The sequence below is a fragment of the Hemicordylus capensis genome, chromosome 5 (genome assembly GCF_027244095.1).
Source record: "Hemicordylus capensis ecotype Gifberg chromosome 5, rHemCap1.1.pri, whole genome shotgun sequence".
Classification (NCBI taxonomy): Eukaryota; Metazoa; Chordata; class Lepidosauria; order Squamata; family Cordylidae; genus Hemicordylus; species Hemicordylus capensis.
Window position 1 is genome coordinate 170,509,518 of NC_069661.1, and position 15,560 is coordinate 170,525,077.

The 15,560-nt window shown below is 44.2% G+C and overlaps 1 protein-coding gene across 4 annotated transcripts in view; it reads left to right on the top strand.

Moving 5' to 3' along the window:
* The window catches only part of LOC128327012 (ankyrin repeat domain-containing protein 26-like), a 241,575-nt gene that overhangs the window by 23,072 nt on the left and 202,943 nt on the right, over positions 1-15,560 (top strand). For all 4 annotated transcript variants that reach the window (XM_053255066.1, XM_053255067.1, XM_053255069.1 and 1 more), the window contains exons 4-7: positions 4,604-4,710; positions 5,937-6,074; positions 6,788-6,936; positions 10,798-10,831. In XM_053255066.1, the coding sequence (XP_053111041.1) occupies positions 4,604-4,710; positions 5,937-6,074; positions 6,788-6,936; positions 10,798-10,831 (428 nt within the window). The remainder of the gene's footprint in view (positions 1-4,603; positions 4,711-5,936; positions 6,075-6,787; positions 6,937-10,797; positions 10,832-15,560) is intronic.

Below are 15,560 nucleotides of genomic sequence, written 5' to 3' on the forward strand. Positions count from 1 at the left end.
TCAGAAATTCACAAAAAATCAGCCCTCTGTCCCACCCCCCTGAAATTGGGGTGGCAGCCTACACCCATTAGGCACTACCACCCCACCCCACTCTTTTGGCTCCAGGGTCCTTTTTGCTGATCCGAATCAATTCGGATTTGGATTCGGATTAAATCCGAATCCGAAACGAATCGGGGGTGATCCGGGTCAGCAAAATTCGGACACAGAACAGAACAAAGGTGATTCGGCTCGGGTCCCGAGCCGAATCACCGAAAACCCGAAATGCACACCCCTACTGTATGCTACTTCAGGTCTAGCTATCAGAATTGCAAATTATGCAGCGTGCTTGGCGAGGTACACTCACCTCCTATGGGACAACTTGCTCCATGATTCGACCTCCATGTCCACGGAGGAGCTGCAGACTAAGCTCCATGAGGTGTACAAAAGGACGACCGCAGTAACAAAACAGCAGCTTAGTACTTTCAAACACTTAGCTGAAACTGAGTCCAGAGCCATGGTGACAGCAGTCACCATGCGTCGCTATGCCTGGCTACACGCAACATCTCTCCAGCCAGACATGAAAGACCGGGTTGAGAATCTGGCTTTTGATGGAAAGGGTCTTTTCCATGAGACTACAGACACTACCATGGAGACGCTGAAAAAAAATCTAAATTTACAGCAAAAACTTTCATGGTGTCCACCTCAACAACTGGCTCCAGAGCATACAATCCCAATAGACAAAGGCCATATCGTTACCCAGATAGGGGAGGCTTTAGGAGACAGAACAAGCCCTACCAGAGATCTAGAGGCTTCCGCAACAACAACGGCAGCAATAGAAACAAAAGCCAAAATAATCGTAATAACAACAAGGAGGCTGCAAAGCAGTCTTTTTGATTGCAATGTCAGCCCACTACATTTAGACACAATTGCCAGGACCACTACCATCGGCCCTGTAGTTGTCAGCTCAAACATCAGACTGGCAAGCCATGCTATGGCATGGCACAACATAACATCAGATCAGTGGGTTCTGAGGATTGTGGAGACAGGTTATGCAATCGAGTTCACAACTCTACCCCTGTTCTCAGGGCTCCGTTTCACGAGATCAACACCAGTGTTGGAAGAAGAGATAAAGGTGTTATTGGAAAAGAGAGCAATTGTGACAGTGCAGTGGGCGAAGAGGTTGTCCGGATTCTACTCCCGCTATTTTCAGATACCCAAGCGGGATGGGGGGATACGGGCAATCATGGATTTGAGAGACCTCAACGATTTTGTCTGGACCCGGAAGTTCAGAATGACGACGTTGCAGGAGATTCTACCCTTTCTGGAGCAGGAAGAGTGGGTGGCAACGTTAGACTTGAAAGATGCTTACTTCCATGTGGGCATCCAGGAAAATCACCGAAAGTATCTACGCTTTACGGTGGGGAATACGATTTACCAGTATGCTGTCCTCCCTTTCGGACTATCAACAGCTCCAAGAGTCTTTACCAAGGTGGTGGCGGTGATAGTTGCATACCTTCGCACTCAGGGCCTAGTGGTCTACCCGTATCTGGACGACTGGCTCCTGGTGAGCAAGGACAGAAAACTGTTGGAGACTCAAATTCAAACGATGCTACATCTTCTCCAGGAATTGGGGGTAAATGTGAACTGGAAAAAGTCCAACTTGACCCCAAGAAAAAAACTCAGTTTCATAGGGGCCATCCTCGATTTAGAGCAGCGAAGGGCATTCTTGCCAATGGAGAGATGCATTCAGATCATCGCGTTAGCAACTCAATTCCACAACCAACCGGACCAGAGAGCAAGGGTGAGCCAGAGGCTTTTAGGCCTGATGGCTTCGTGCAACACAACGGTTCGTTATACGAGACTACGGATGAGACCCCTTCAACGGTGGTTCTTGAACCACTCTCAATGTGGACAGCCAGAACATGCTGTTGCACCTTCCCAGGGGTGTACAAGCTTCCCTGCAGTGGTGGATGACGGGAGTAAATCTCTTACAAGGAGTACCGTTCAGGGCTCTGCTTCCGAAAGTGTGGATCACAACGGACGCATCCCTACAAGGGTGGGGTGCGCATTGCGCCCGAGATTGCATTCAGGGTCAATGGACACCTCATCAGGCAGAATACCATATCAATTATCTGGAGCTAATGGCTGCATTTTTGGCGTTAAGAGCTTTCGAACCACAACTAAGGGGTTCTGTGGTACAGATCCAGATGGACAATACTACAGTTATAGCTTATCTAAACAGACAAGGAGGGGCAGTTTCTCCAACACTCTGCACCTTGTTGATGAAGTTGTGGGACTGGTGCATCAGCCATGCCATATATCCAATGGCGATTCACATCAGAGGGGTGGACAACCACCTGGCGGATGCTCTCAGTCGGAGCACTCTGAACAACCAGAGGCACGAGTGGGAGGTCAAGGGAGACTGTATCAGACAGATTTTCGATTGTTGGGGCACCCCTGCGGTGAATGTGTTTGCCACGGAGGGGAACAGAAAGTGCAAGAGATACTGTTCTCGTGCGGGAATAGGTGTGGGGTCTCTGGGAGATGCATTTCAGTACGAGTGGAGCAAGGGGCTCCTTTACCTGTTCCCACCATTGCCTCTCCTAAATCGAGTGTTGGCACAGATCCTAAGGGACGAGGCAGACTGCATACTGGTGGCCCCGTGGTGGCCACATCAGGCGTGGTTTGCCCTGCTGCTTCGCCTGCGCAGAGGGCAGCATTACCGTCTACCAGCGACGTCAGATCTCCTGCAGATGGCAGGGGGCAGGGTACTGCACCCAGAGATAGAGACCCTAAAACTAACAGTGTGGAGAATAAACTTTTAAAGAAAATTCTGTTAAATAGCAGACGCAAGTCTACTAGGCGTAGCTACTTCTGTAAGTGGAAATGATTTAGAGCATATGCAGAGGCGAGTGGATTCAAAGCACAGACGGCGTCAGTGCGCCAGGTGCTGCTTTATTTAACTAGCCTGAAAGTGAAGGGCCTAGCAAATGTATCATTGAAACTACAGCTGGCTGCTCTATCTTCGAAACTTCCAGGGTGGGATGGAAAGACAGTATTTACTCACCCAGAATGTAAAAGGTTCATGAAAGGGCTGAATAATCTCTACCCTCCACTTAAAAGACCTTTGGAACAGTGGAGTCTGTCTTTGGTGCTTTCTGCATTAACGGAAAAACCCTTTGAACCGTTACATGAGGCTAGTTTGCGGTTATTAACGCTTAAGATTGCATTTTTAATTGCAATAACCACAGCAAAGAGAGTGGGGGAATTGTCAGCTCTAAGAGCGGACAAACCTTACACCCAATTCTACCCGCATAAGGTGGTGATGAGGTTGGATCCTAACTTTCGTCCAAAGGTGATAACTGGGTTCCATCTGAATCAAGAAATAGTCTTGCCAACCTTTTTAAAAGATCCTCAGTCTCCTTTGGAAAAGGCACTGCATGCTCTGGACGTGCGTCGTACGCTGCTGTATTATTTGAAGGGGACTAAAGAGCACAGAAAGTCGAATAAATTGTTTGTGGCCTATAAAGGCAGCAACAAGGGGATGTCAGTGTCTCGGCAACGTATTGCCCATTGGCTGGTGGAACTAATCTTGTTGGCTTATAGGCTGCAGAATGTAGCGCCACCAAAAACTATAAGGGCTCATTCTACTAGAGCCTACTCAACCTTGGCAGCTCATCTGTCGGGGATTAAGATGGATGACATCTGTATTGCTGCAACATGGTCATCGCAGCAGCCGTTTATAAAACATTATGCAGTGGACCTGCGCATGGCGCGCCAGGCGGAATATGGGCGAAGTGTTTTAAAGAGGGTGTTGCCTTAGAGGGCATTCTTCTGCACCCACCACCCACCACCAAGTCAGCTAACTAATCACCCATTCACTTATGGGCTCAACGGATCACGATCCAGATAAACAGGTTGCTTACCTGTAACAGGTGATCTGGTAGTGATCCGTTGAGTCCATAAGACCCGCCCAGAAGCCATCCCCACTGCAGAAGTAGATACATCAATTGGCAGATTGCACATACAGGGCGGTCTGCACAGAAAACTAACGGAAGACGCCCAACCGCACTATATAGATGGAATGCAGGAGCACGTGCAGAAAGGCGGTTGGGCGTCGCGAGGAGCTACCTAGTCGGCCCGAGAGGTGCCTGCGCAGGCGCAGAACCCATTCACTTATGGACTCAACGGATCACTACCAGATCACCTGTTACAGGTAAGCAACCTGTTTTTCTATTGGCAAAGATGAACTGTGTTTAATTACTTTGCAATGTAACTGATATACTACCATAAACTGAAGTCCTGAGCACATATATCTGGGAGTAAGTCGCATGGAATTCAGTGGATCTTACTTCTTAGTAAACATGTTTAGGTTTACAGTGCAGATCTATATGTGCATCAGTCTCACTCTTGCGCTGTCATTACAGAAAATGAGGTTTTTTAGAGTTCCTTACTGTTTTTACCTAGTTTGGTTATAGTACTGTCTCTTGTTTTTCATAGCATGTCTTTGTGAACAAGATGACATATAAAAGCCTAATCCCACTATCTTAGTTGTCAAGATGGAAAAACAAGAAAGTGTGTGTGCATTAATTTCATGCCCATTAATTTGTTTTTATTCTTGTAGGATGGGAGCACACCTCTTACTATTGCTATAACTGAAGACAATCAAGTAATGGCAGAGTTTCTTCTTAAAAATGGAGCAGATATACATTTCAGAGATAATGCAGGAAGGTACAGTCTTTCAGTAACCTCATCTTTCTTCCATCGAGAATATGCCCCAATTAAGCATTTTTATTTTTATAGTGCCCCCAGGCTCGGTTCTTAGAGCTGTCATAATTTTCCCGATTTTTATCTGTTAGCAACTGATCAGGCCTTGCTACCTGTCACTATGCATCAATTGGTTGCCTCTAGAAAGGATTCCCCCCCCATCCTCCGGCCAGTTTTCCTCAGAGTGAAAAACCAAAAAGGCTTTCTCTCAGCTTGTTCTCTGTCATCCTGAGTAGCAGCCTGGAGGACCTGGCCTTGTATTGTCTTATTACCTTATCTATCCAGCATGTCATACACTTCAGTTCATCTGGTTCAGCTTTCCACAAGTCCTGCTTAAACAGTTAAGTTAATCCTTTGCTTCTGGTTAATACTCTTCTGTTTATGTGGTGTCAATAAAGTTGAAGATTGATTTACATGGAAATGTGGTTTGGATTAATGTGAATTCAGCTGCCTGGATAGTTTAGCCTGACATGTTGAGGCCAGAACAAAGACTTCACAGGTATTCCCAAAGAAACATATTTCATTTTCATCCTTCCTGAATAGCAAAAGGTGTACAGATTGAGGTTTCCTGTGTATGCACATGCAATCCTGTAAGAGTTCCTGCTCAATTGGTTGCAGTTATCAATCCTACAGCCACATTCACAAAAGTGTCAGCAGCCTTTGGTACCAATGTTGACTCCCTCTAAATCCCCCTTATGACTTTTCTTACTCTGGAGGGTTGAGATGGAGCCAGTCATGTGGCAAGGAGACCAAGTGGAGATGCACCCCCAGATTCAGTAGCGCCTAAAGTTTGGCCTGGCTACTATAGCCAAAAATTTAAAAATGGTCAAGGCTTAATCCTCCTGTATTCTACCAAAGAAAACCACATAGTTCTGTGGTCGCCAGGAGTCGACACCGACTTGATGGCAAAATGTTAGTCCCATTAATCCCTTTCGTACTTCTTAAATATAACATATTAGAGCTTAGTAGTTTTGTGTAGAGTGGAAAGCCCTATAGCCAATTCTTGAAGCCACTGTTGCAATATTCATGCTTTCACAAAAAAATTAGAATATAATCAAAGGGTTTCCTGTTCTGTTTTATCAACAGAGAAGTATGATAATTGAACCTAGAGAGATATTAAAACGGTGATGGTGGGATATTTGAATTAAATGAATTCATTTGATGTAGTTATTGTTTTCTTTCTGTTTTAGAACACCTCTACTCACTGCTGCCTCTCATGGAAAACACAATTTAGTAAAACTACTTTTTCTACATGGAGCAGATGCTTCCCATAAAGATTGCAATGGATGGTCAGCAGAGGATTATGCTGTAAATAGTGGAGATCCTAGGTAAGCTTTTATTGCTAAAGTTTAAAAAAAAACAAAAACAACCTGTGCCAGAATTGTGTAGAGTTCTCAAGCTTTGTCTTTGCAAGCATCTCCATGTCAATAAAGAAGTAGTTTGAGCCTCTCCAACTATAATTGGAAAAAAGAAAAAGATGGATTAGATGTCAGAGTCTGCTCTTTTCTCAGGCATAGCATCAGATGGACTGAAGCAAAATCAATAATATATTTTAAGATCTCTGTATGAGAATGGATCCCTGAAAGCCAAAGACCCTATAAAAATTTGGGGATCTGGATCGTGATCCGTTGCATTAATAAGGAATGGGCTATTAGCCAGCTGAAACCCAGGTGGTGGGTCGTCAGGAGAGGCAACTGACAGTCCACAAGAAACTGAGTGAAACATGCCGCAGCTGCCTAAGATAATGGAAGCAGGGTCACGTGGGTGGCAGTTGGAGGTGCCACGAAGAGCTAGCTAATCGATCCATGAGGTCCCTGCGCAGGCGCAGAACCCATTCCTTATGAATACAACGGATCACCTCCAGATCATCTGTTACAGTTTAGCAACCTGTTTATTGGCTCCTAGAGTAGAGCTAAAACTGTTATCTCAGTTTCCTGTTTCTCTGTTCTCTTTCAAGGGCTATATTTTTCCCCCAGAAGTTTCATTAACCCAGTATGTGTGCATTTAAGTATTCTCTCTCTCTCTGTTTTCCTTTCATTAGTCTTAGTCAGAAAATTGCTGAATATGCCAATTGCAGAAGTGCAGAAAAGTCCTCTACTGGCAGTAAAAAAGACTTGTCTGTATTTAACAGTCCAGATAAAGCTGGAGATGCTGGTTTTACATTGGGTGCAGCTGCTACAAATAAAGAAGGTATGATTTTATGTAGCGGAATAGATAGAGACAGTGTTTTAAACAAAGGCAAGAAAAATAATTTATCCCTCTTTCAATAAAATGGGTGGTTTTATTTCATATGCTGAAAATGGGTGGATACATATGTATGTAATAAAGGATTGCCATTCTTAGTTTGAGATAGGGGAGTTGGGTAGAAGATTATCCTGTGTATCAGATGTGGGCTTATTAGAAAAGGAATTAGAGAAATAACCAGTCAGACCTGCCTTGCGGTAGCAGGTGTTTTGTTGCATATATCAGATGCTAAAAATACATCAAATGCTAAAAATACATCCCAGTCTAAAATATCACGACTAGCCCATTACTGTCCTACAATAAAATAAAATAAAATAAAATTGTGTTATATATTTATAAAAAACTGGTACAATAAAACTACAGACTACATAGCTTATAAAGCTACTGTGTCTTATGCAATGAGAGAAGCACAACAAGAAGTATCTCAATAAAAGGCTAAAAATCATAACATGATCAGTACTGTATGTGCACACATACTGCTTTGATACTGCCGCCCAAAACAAAACTCATTCTGCACACGGATGAAAAAAATTAGAATACTGGTCATGGAACCAAACTGCAAGTAGGTGACCTTGGACAATCCTGAGTAGTATCCAGGACCTGGTGCGAGAAGTCAGTGTTGTGGAACCTTTAGGGAACAGTGACCAGCGTGTGATGAAATTTAGCATACATGAAAGGAGAGAATTGCCAAGGAAGTCACTGTCTAATACAGACACTTTGAATTTCAGAAGAAACAGTTCTAAAATGAGGAGTTTGGTGAAAAGAAAATGTAAAGGAAGATCAGGAGAGTCACTTTGCTCTAGAATGCATGGAGTTGATTTAAAAGCACAATAATATAAGCCTAGTTAGACTATATAACAAAAAGGAGAAAAGGTACCACCAAGTCCGGGAGGATGCCAGCATGACTAACAAATAAAGTCAAGGAAACTTTAAAGGGGAAAAAGACTTCCTTCAAAAATTGGAAGGCCTGGGCAAGAGAACAGAAAGGAACACACTTGGGCAGAAGAAATGCAAGGAGACAATAAAGGAGGCGAAAAGAGAGTTTTAGGAACATTTATCTAAAAGCATCAAGGGGAATAACAAAAATTTATTTCATCAGAAGTAGGAAATCTGTCAGGGAGGTGATTGGATTAGATGATGAGGAAGTGAAAGGGATTATTAAGGAGAATATGGAGATTGCAGAGAAGCTAGATGAGTTCTTCGCATCTGTCTTCACAGTGGTGGATACTGAGCATATACTTGTGCGTATACCTCTGCTTACCCTGAGCTTCTCAGCGACAGAGGCTAAAGAACTAAGTCTGATAGAGGTGACGAGATATGATGTTCTAAACTGTCTGAAAAAATTGAAATCTAACAAATTGCCAGGGCCAGATTTCATCCACTCGAGAATCCTTTAAAAACTCAAATGTGAAATTGCCAGCCTCCTTGCAAAAAATATATAACCCGTCCCTAAAATCGGGCTCTGTACCAGAGGACTGGAAAGTAGCCAATATAACACTGATTTTCAAAAACGGATTGGTGGGGGCGAGGGCTCTGGCAAATTAGGCCGGTTAGCTTAACGTCTGTGCTGGTAAATCTGATGGAAAGCATTCTCAAGGATGAAATTGTTAAACATATAGAAGAACATGCCCTACTGAAGAAGAACCAGCATGTCTTCTGCAAAGGTAAATTTTGCCTCACAAACCTTTTGGAGTTCTTTGAGAGTGTAAACAGGTTTGGATAAAGGTGATCCAGTTGACATAATATACCTGGACTTTCAAAAAGCTTTTGACAAAGTTCCTCATCAGAGACTCTGGAGGAAACTTAAGGGGACAGGTTCGTGTGTAAATTGGTAAATGGTTGAAGGACAGGAAACAGGATAGGAATTGATGGAAGACTTGATGGCACTTAATCAATCAAAATCTCTAGATGGATGGAAGTAAGAAGTGGGGTCCCCCAGGGATCTGTACTGTGACTAGTGCTTTTTAATTTATTCATAAATAGCCTACAAGTTGGGGTAAGCAGTGAGGTGGCTAAATTTGCAGATGATACTAATCTATTTAGGGTATTAAAATTCACAACAGATTGTGAGGGGCTCCAAAAGGATCTCTTCAAACTGGGTGAATGGGCAACAAAATGGCATATGCGGTTCAATGTTAGGAAGTCTAAAGTGATGCATATTGGGGCAAAAAACCCACCCAACTGCACATGTATTCTGATGGGGTTTCAGCTGTCAGTGAATGACCAGTAGAGTGATCTTGGGGTTGTGGTGGACAATTAGTTGAAAGTGTTGACTCAATGTGCGGCCACTGTGAAAAAGGCCAATTCCATTCTTGGAATCATTAGGAAGGGGATTGAAAATGAAACTGAAATTATAATGCTAAAATGAAATTATAATGCTTTTATAGAAAACTATGGTGCAGACACATTTGGAGAATGGTGTTCACTTCTGGTCACCGTACCTCAGAAAGGACATTGTAGAACTGGAAAAGGTGTAGAAGAGGGCATCCAAGATGACCATGGGCCGAAAGCACCTTCCTTATGAGGCAAGGCTACAACACCTGGGGCTTTTTAGTTTAGAAAAAAGATGATTGAGGGGAGACATGCTAGAGGTCTATAAAATCATGCATGGTGTGGAGAAAGTGGATAGGGAGAAATTTTTCTCCCTCTCACATAACAAAAGGAAGTACTTTTTCACACAATGCATAATTAACCTATGGATTTCTGTTCCACAAGATGGGGTGACAGCCAACAGCCTGATTGGCTTTAAGAAGGGTTTCGATAAATTCATGGGGGGCAGGTCTATCAATGGCTACTAGTCTGAGGGTTATGGGCCACCTCTAGCCTAAGAGGCAAGATGCCTCTTAATACCAGATGCAGGGGAGCAACAGGAGGAGAGAGGGCATGTCCTCACTTCTTGCCTGTGTGCCTCCCAGAGACATCTGTGTGAAACAGGATGCTGGACTAGATAAGCCTTGGGCCTTATCCAGAAGGGATGTTCTTAAGTAACTAACGATGCAATAATGGGTTAAGTTCCAGTGCTGCGTTGGGCTTTTTCACAGTGTTTCTGAAGCTCAAGCTCCTGAGTATACAAGTTAAGCAATGCTCTTATAACAGTTTTATTGGAGATTTTTAATAAACCATTTTTAATTTTTTAAAATAATTTTTAAATATTTTTTAATAAACCATTAATAAACCATCCAGTTTGATATGTTTCCAATGCACTGACAGGCCTTACCGAGACTTTTATAGGAAGCATATCATGATACAAGCACAGTCAAAAGTGTAACTAATATGGAAAAGGCCACAAGAATCATGTTATGTAAGTACAGGGGTCTAGCCAAATTAGGCAGACTAGGCTATATAACCCAAGATTACTCATTTTGTCCTAATCAAGTGATCCTGATTTATTTAACCAGAACCTTGAAATTAACAGAATCTGAACCCAAGATTCAGATCCATAACCACATGGAGGGCAGCCTCACGTTTAGACTTGATTAGTGAAGAATCTTTCTTGCTTATTTACTGTGCTTCTTGAAACTAGCATTAATCTCTGTAGTGCATAATCTGATGAATAATTCATAAAGCTTGATGTCATCTGGATGCTTGTTAAATTTTATATAGCTATTGAACTTGTACAAGGTGAATAATGCAGTTTCAGTTTTTCAGGAAATTTCACTTCATGTTTTTATACTTTTTTATAATCATGCTTTAGTCTAAAGTGTTATGTAAATTAAAAATATTTGATGCTTTTTGTTGCCATAGAAGTTCCTTTTAAAAACTGTTACAATTGTTTCTTGTCATTTTTTTGTTTGCATTTTTGAACAGTTGTAGATGACCATTCTTCTGATGATTCCATAAGGTGAGGTTTTAATTTATTTCAATTCAGTAAATCATAGTAAACTGTAAGTTCTCAAGCAAAGAACTTTCCTTAAATTCTGAGGACCTCTCACAACCTAACTTGGAGGTGACCACTCCGGATCTTATAGACCAGGCTTCCCCAACCTGCGGCCCTCCAGATGTTGCCAAACTACAATTCCCATCACCCCCAGCTACTTATTGTGGCTGGGATGATGGGAATTGTAGTCCAGCAACATCTGGAGGGCCGCAGGTTGGGGAAACTTGTTATAGACCATGAAAGATCCCCAAGTCTCTACTGATCGACATCCAGTACGATATAACTCTCTCACTTTTCTCTCTTGGTACATCTCCGGGTGGGCTTGCAAAATTACAGATTCCTCTTTCAATGATTAGATAGGATTATTTGATATTGTTATGTTGCAAGAGACATGGATGCGTGGGGAAATATTGGCTGAAGGCTTCATCCCATTCTCAGTGGAGGGGAAGGGGTAGACTTCAGGATGGATTGGTTACTCTTATTTCCACAAAACTACAGGCTAGTGCTAAGCAGAAGCAGTTAGATCCATGTGGACTAATTGCCTTGGCATTTTTAGTCAACCTCAGTCATCATCGTATTTTGTCTATTAACGTATTCCTCTCCCCACTTACTATACCATCTCAGGCCCAGGAACAGTGGCTGGCCTTAGATGAATATATTTCTCAGCTGTCGCGGACCTTCCCCAATGCCTCTGTAGTAGTGGCAAGTGACTTCAATGCTAGAATTGGTCCTAATAACGAGATGTTATGTGCACATTTTAATGCTGTCCCTCCTATGTATGAGGAAGGAAGTCCTTTATTAACACGAGCCTATAAGGCCACTAAAGTTAATTGGCGGGGCCACCATCTGATGCAACTTGTGTGTATGTTTGATTTTCGCAAACTGAATGGAGTGATATGGAGTGACCACCCATCGAATTTACTTACTGATCTGGGTGTGGTGCTAGCTCCATAGATTATTTTAGGGTCTAACGTGACTGCCTCTCTCTTGGTTGAAGCTCGTTTTGGATAGTGAACATTTGCCCTTATTCTTGGAATTATACTTAAAAGGACTACATGCATATAATGGACAAATTTATAGCGGCCCCATAGGTAGACTTAGGCTACCAAAGAATTAGGTGGTCCATTAGACTGTGAAAAGCAGTATCAGATTTCTATCTAGCATTCTTCAGAGAATGGTCACCTTAGATCTGGTACGGGGTCCGTTGAATCCATTAGAATGGGTTCTGCGCTGAAGCCTCTCGGTGTCGAGTTGTTAGATCTCCTTCCAGGCGCCTGCGCCCCACCCCACGTGACCACATGGCTATTTAAGGCGGGAGGAGTGCAGGCAGCTCAGTTCCTTTGCGACCGCCGTAGAGATCACTCGGTTTCTGCGGCTCCTTCGTGTTATTCCTTGGCAAATAATTTGATTGTTCTACTGGACTTTGACCCGGACTGTTCTGGCTACGTTTTATTCTTTATCCTTTAACGTGACGAAAGATCAGACTGCCTCTGGATTTGACGACGGACTGTTTCCTGACCACGCTGGTTCTTAATCCTCGGATTGTGAGTAACGGATACCCCTAAAGGCAGCAAAAACTTTAAACGCTGCACTAAGTGCAATGCAAAGCTGCCTTCTCAGGATCACCATAATCTCTGCTTGCTCTGCTTAGGAGAGGCCCATATGGTGAGTGCCTGTTCCAATTGCAAGTCATTCTCAAAGCAGACCAGGAGAAATAGAGAACTCCGCCTCCGAGCGTCGTTGTACGAGGACGTGCTTTCGGTTCCCACCTCAGCGCCAAAATAATCTCAGGCGCATGGCTCAAAGGACCTGAGAGCATCTCAGTCTAAAACTTCGACGCCCGACGAAAAAGCCCCTAAGTCCTCGAAGAGGCCAGGCGATAAAATGGTGGCCCCGTCCCTTCCCGCCAAAAAGAAGAAGAGGTCGGCTCAGGAGATCGATATACCATCGACATCGAAAACGCTCGATGCCGTGCTCACCGCCTCACCAAGTGTCGACGATGCAAACTTCGAGGGAATCCCTTCCGCTACCCTAGGACTCGATATCGATGGCTGAACCACGTCCGATATCGATTGAAGCACGGGAAGCGACGATAACAAGCTCCTCGATACCGACCGCCACGGCATCGAAAACTTCGGAAGACTCGACGTCGACCACGAATCTTGCTTCGACATCGACGTTTACTTCGATGTCGATGGCTATATCGACATCGATGGCTATTCTTTCGGCACCGATCGTCTCGATACCGACGCCTCAGAACCAAATTTCGACATCGACACTACTGTCGATATCGAAAACTAAAGACTTGGTACCGGCCCCGACGCCAATTCGTTCCCCTTCTGTCTCGAATGATGCAGTCCAGGTGTCTACTCTGCACACACCGGCCAACATTACCTCTGTTACCCCAAGGTTCAGAGCACCTATGACATTCACGATGGAGGATGATGACAATCCACAATTAGGTACAGCTCCACCTATTGGTCCACTCTTGAAGATGCTGGATTCCACCACTGCGTCACCTTTCAAGGCTTTCAAGATCAGCCACGACAGACACTCCACACCTACTTACAGCCACACACCTGGAGTTGTCAACGCCTTGGCATACCTGTGGCTTCAGTCACCAAGTATCCCCGTCGCGTGAAACTGCATTGCCAGCGGACTATGACTACAACAAAGAGAGAGCATGGCGCACAAGGCGCCCTCCAACTCCAATGTTCCCAAACCAGACAAAGAGTACTTACTCTACTATAGCCACTCAAACCAGAAATATGACAGTTTCGGTAGCCACTCAAACTTCAACAAAGTCTTTCCAATCCGCAGCAGTACAGACTGATATCGTATCTTCGGTTGTACCTGCATGACCGATTTCACCTGGATTACCAAGATCTACATTATCTGAACATGACTCTGAAGGTAGTCACCATGGATCCTCGGATTTTGAATCCGACGCAGAAATGGTAGAATTAGACCCATCTCCGGATGTAGCCACACCTTCCCACGTCTCTCCAGCCGAAGAGCTGAAAGCTTATCATGCTCATGTCCGCCGTATGGCCAATGCATTGGGTCTAGACCTTACGTCACAGCTAAAGACTATTGATGACCCAGTATATAACTTCATGCAATGGTCTCAATCAGCTCATCCAATTGCACTGCCGTTGTTGCCCATTATCTCAAATGCGGCGCAGTGCGCATGGGAGGTTCCCCACACATCGACACCCACGTCTGGAAGGGTTGTACCGCATTCAGGAAGAGCACAATACTTACCTCTTCAAACATCCTGTCCCCAACTCCTTAGTAATTGACTGCGTGACTTCTTCCAAGTAAGAAGTAAGAGCCCCTGGTGGCGCAGTGGTAAAACTGCCGCCCTGTAACCAGAAGGTTACAAGTTCGATCCTGACCAGGGGCTCAAGGTTGACTCAGCCATCCATCCTTCCGAGGTCGGTAAAATGAGTACCCAGAATGTTGGGGGCAATATGCTAAATCATTGTAAACCGCTTAGAGAGCTTCGGCTATAGAGCGGTATATAAATGTAAGTGCTAGTGCTATTCCAAGTATGGTCGGCGGCACACGACTCCTGGGGACAAGGCGGGCAGGAAACTGGATGTTATGGGCAGAAAGCTGTATTCTACATTATGTCTGTCTATTAAAGTAGCCAATTATTTAGCTTGTACGTCCAAATACAGCTACTGTATCTGGGAAAATTTAGAGAATGATTTGGACTCTCTCTCACTAGAAGAATTGAAACATCGTTTCCGAAAGACATTGCAGCAGGCAGGCAACCTTACCTGTCAACAGCTGAGCAAGGCTAAACACCTAGCGGAATCGGAATCACGTTCCATCACGACAGCCATCACCTTACGCTGTCATGCCTGGTTGAGGTCTGCAACGCTGCAACAGGATATGAAAGATAAAATTGAAGGGCTCCCCTTTGATGGGAAGGGCCTCTTTTCAGAAGAAACTGACACTACAATGGAAAAAAAGGAAAAAAATCAAAATTCACGGCCAAAACCTTTATGTCAGCTGCCTCGCAATCAACCTCTTACAATGCAAAGCAGCGTTCCTTTTACAGATCTCGGCCTTACTACAGGCAACAAGATAAAAGGGACTTCCGTAAGTCCTACCAGCCATTTAACAAGCGTCCTACACAGCAAAGAGGCAAATTCCCCGCTTCTCAGCATAATAAGCAGGGGGACGTGAACAAGCAGCGACTTTGAAGATTGCAACAGCCCATTGCAACCACCTGGATATTGCCTTCCCTCTCAAAACACCAGGGAAAATATGGTGCTCGAATACAACATCCCACAGCTGGCACCACTAGCCGCCAATTCAAACAGGCTGGCAAGTCATGCGGACGCATGGCGCCACATAACATCAGACCGCTGGGTCTTAGAAATTGTGGCCTCCGGCTATGCGATAGAGTTCAAGACCACACCATCCTTCAGTGGCATTTGCTATATTGCGGCGACACCGACCCTACAGCAAGAAGTTCAGGAGCTTCTTCAAAAGCAGGCAATAGTACCAGTGCAATGGGCGAACCGGCGGGTCGGCTTCTACTCCCGCTACTTTCAGATACCGAAGAGAGACGGGGGGATTCGTCCAATAATGGACCTAAGACATCTAAACAAATTTATCCATGTGAAGAAGTATCGGATGACGTTACAAGACATACTACCTCTTCTGCATCTCACGAGGT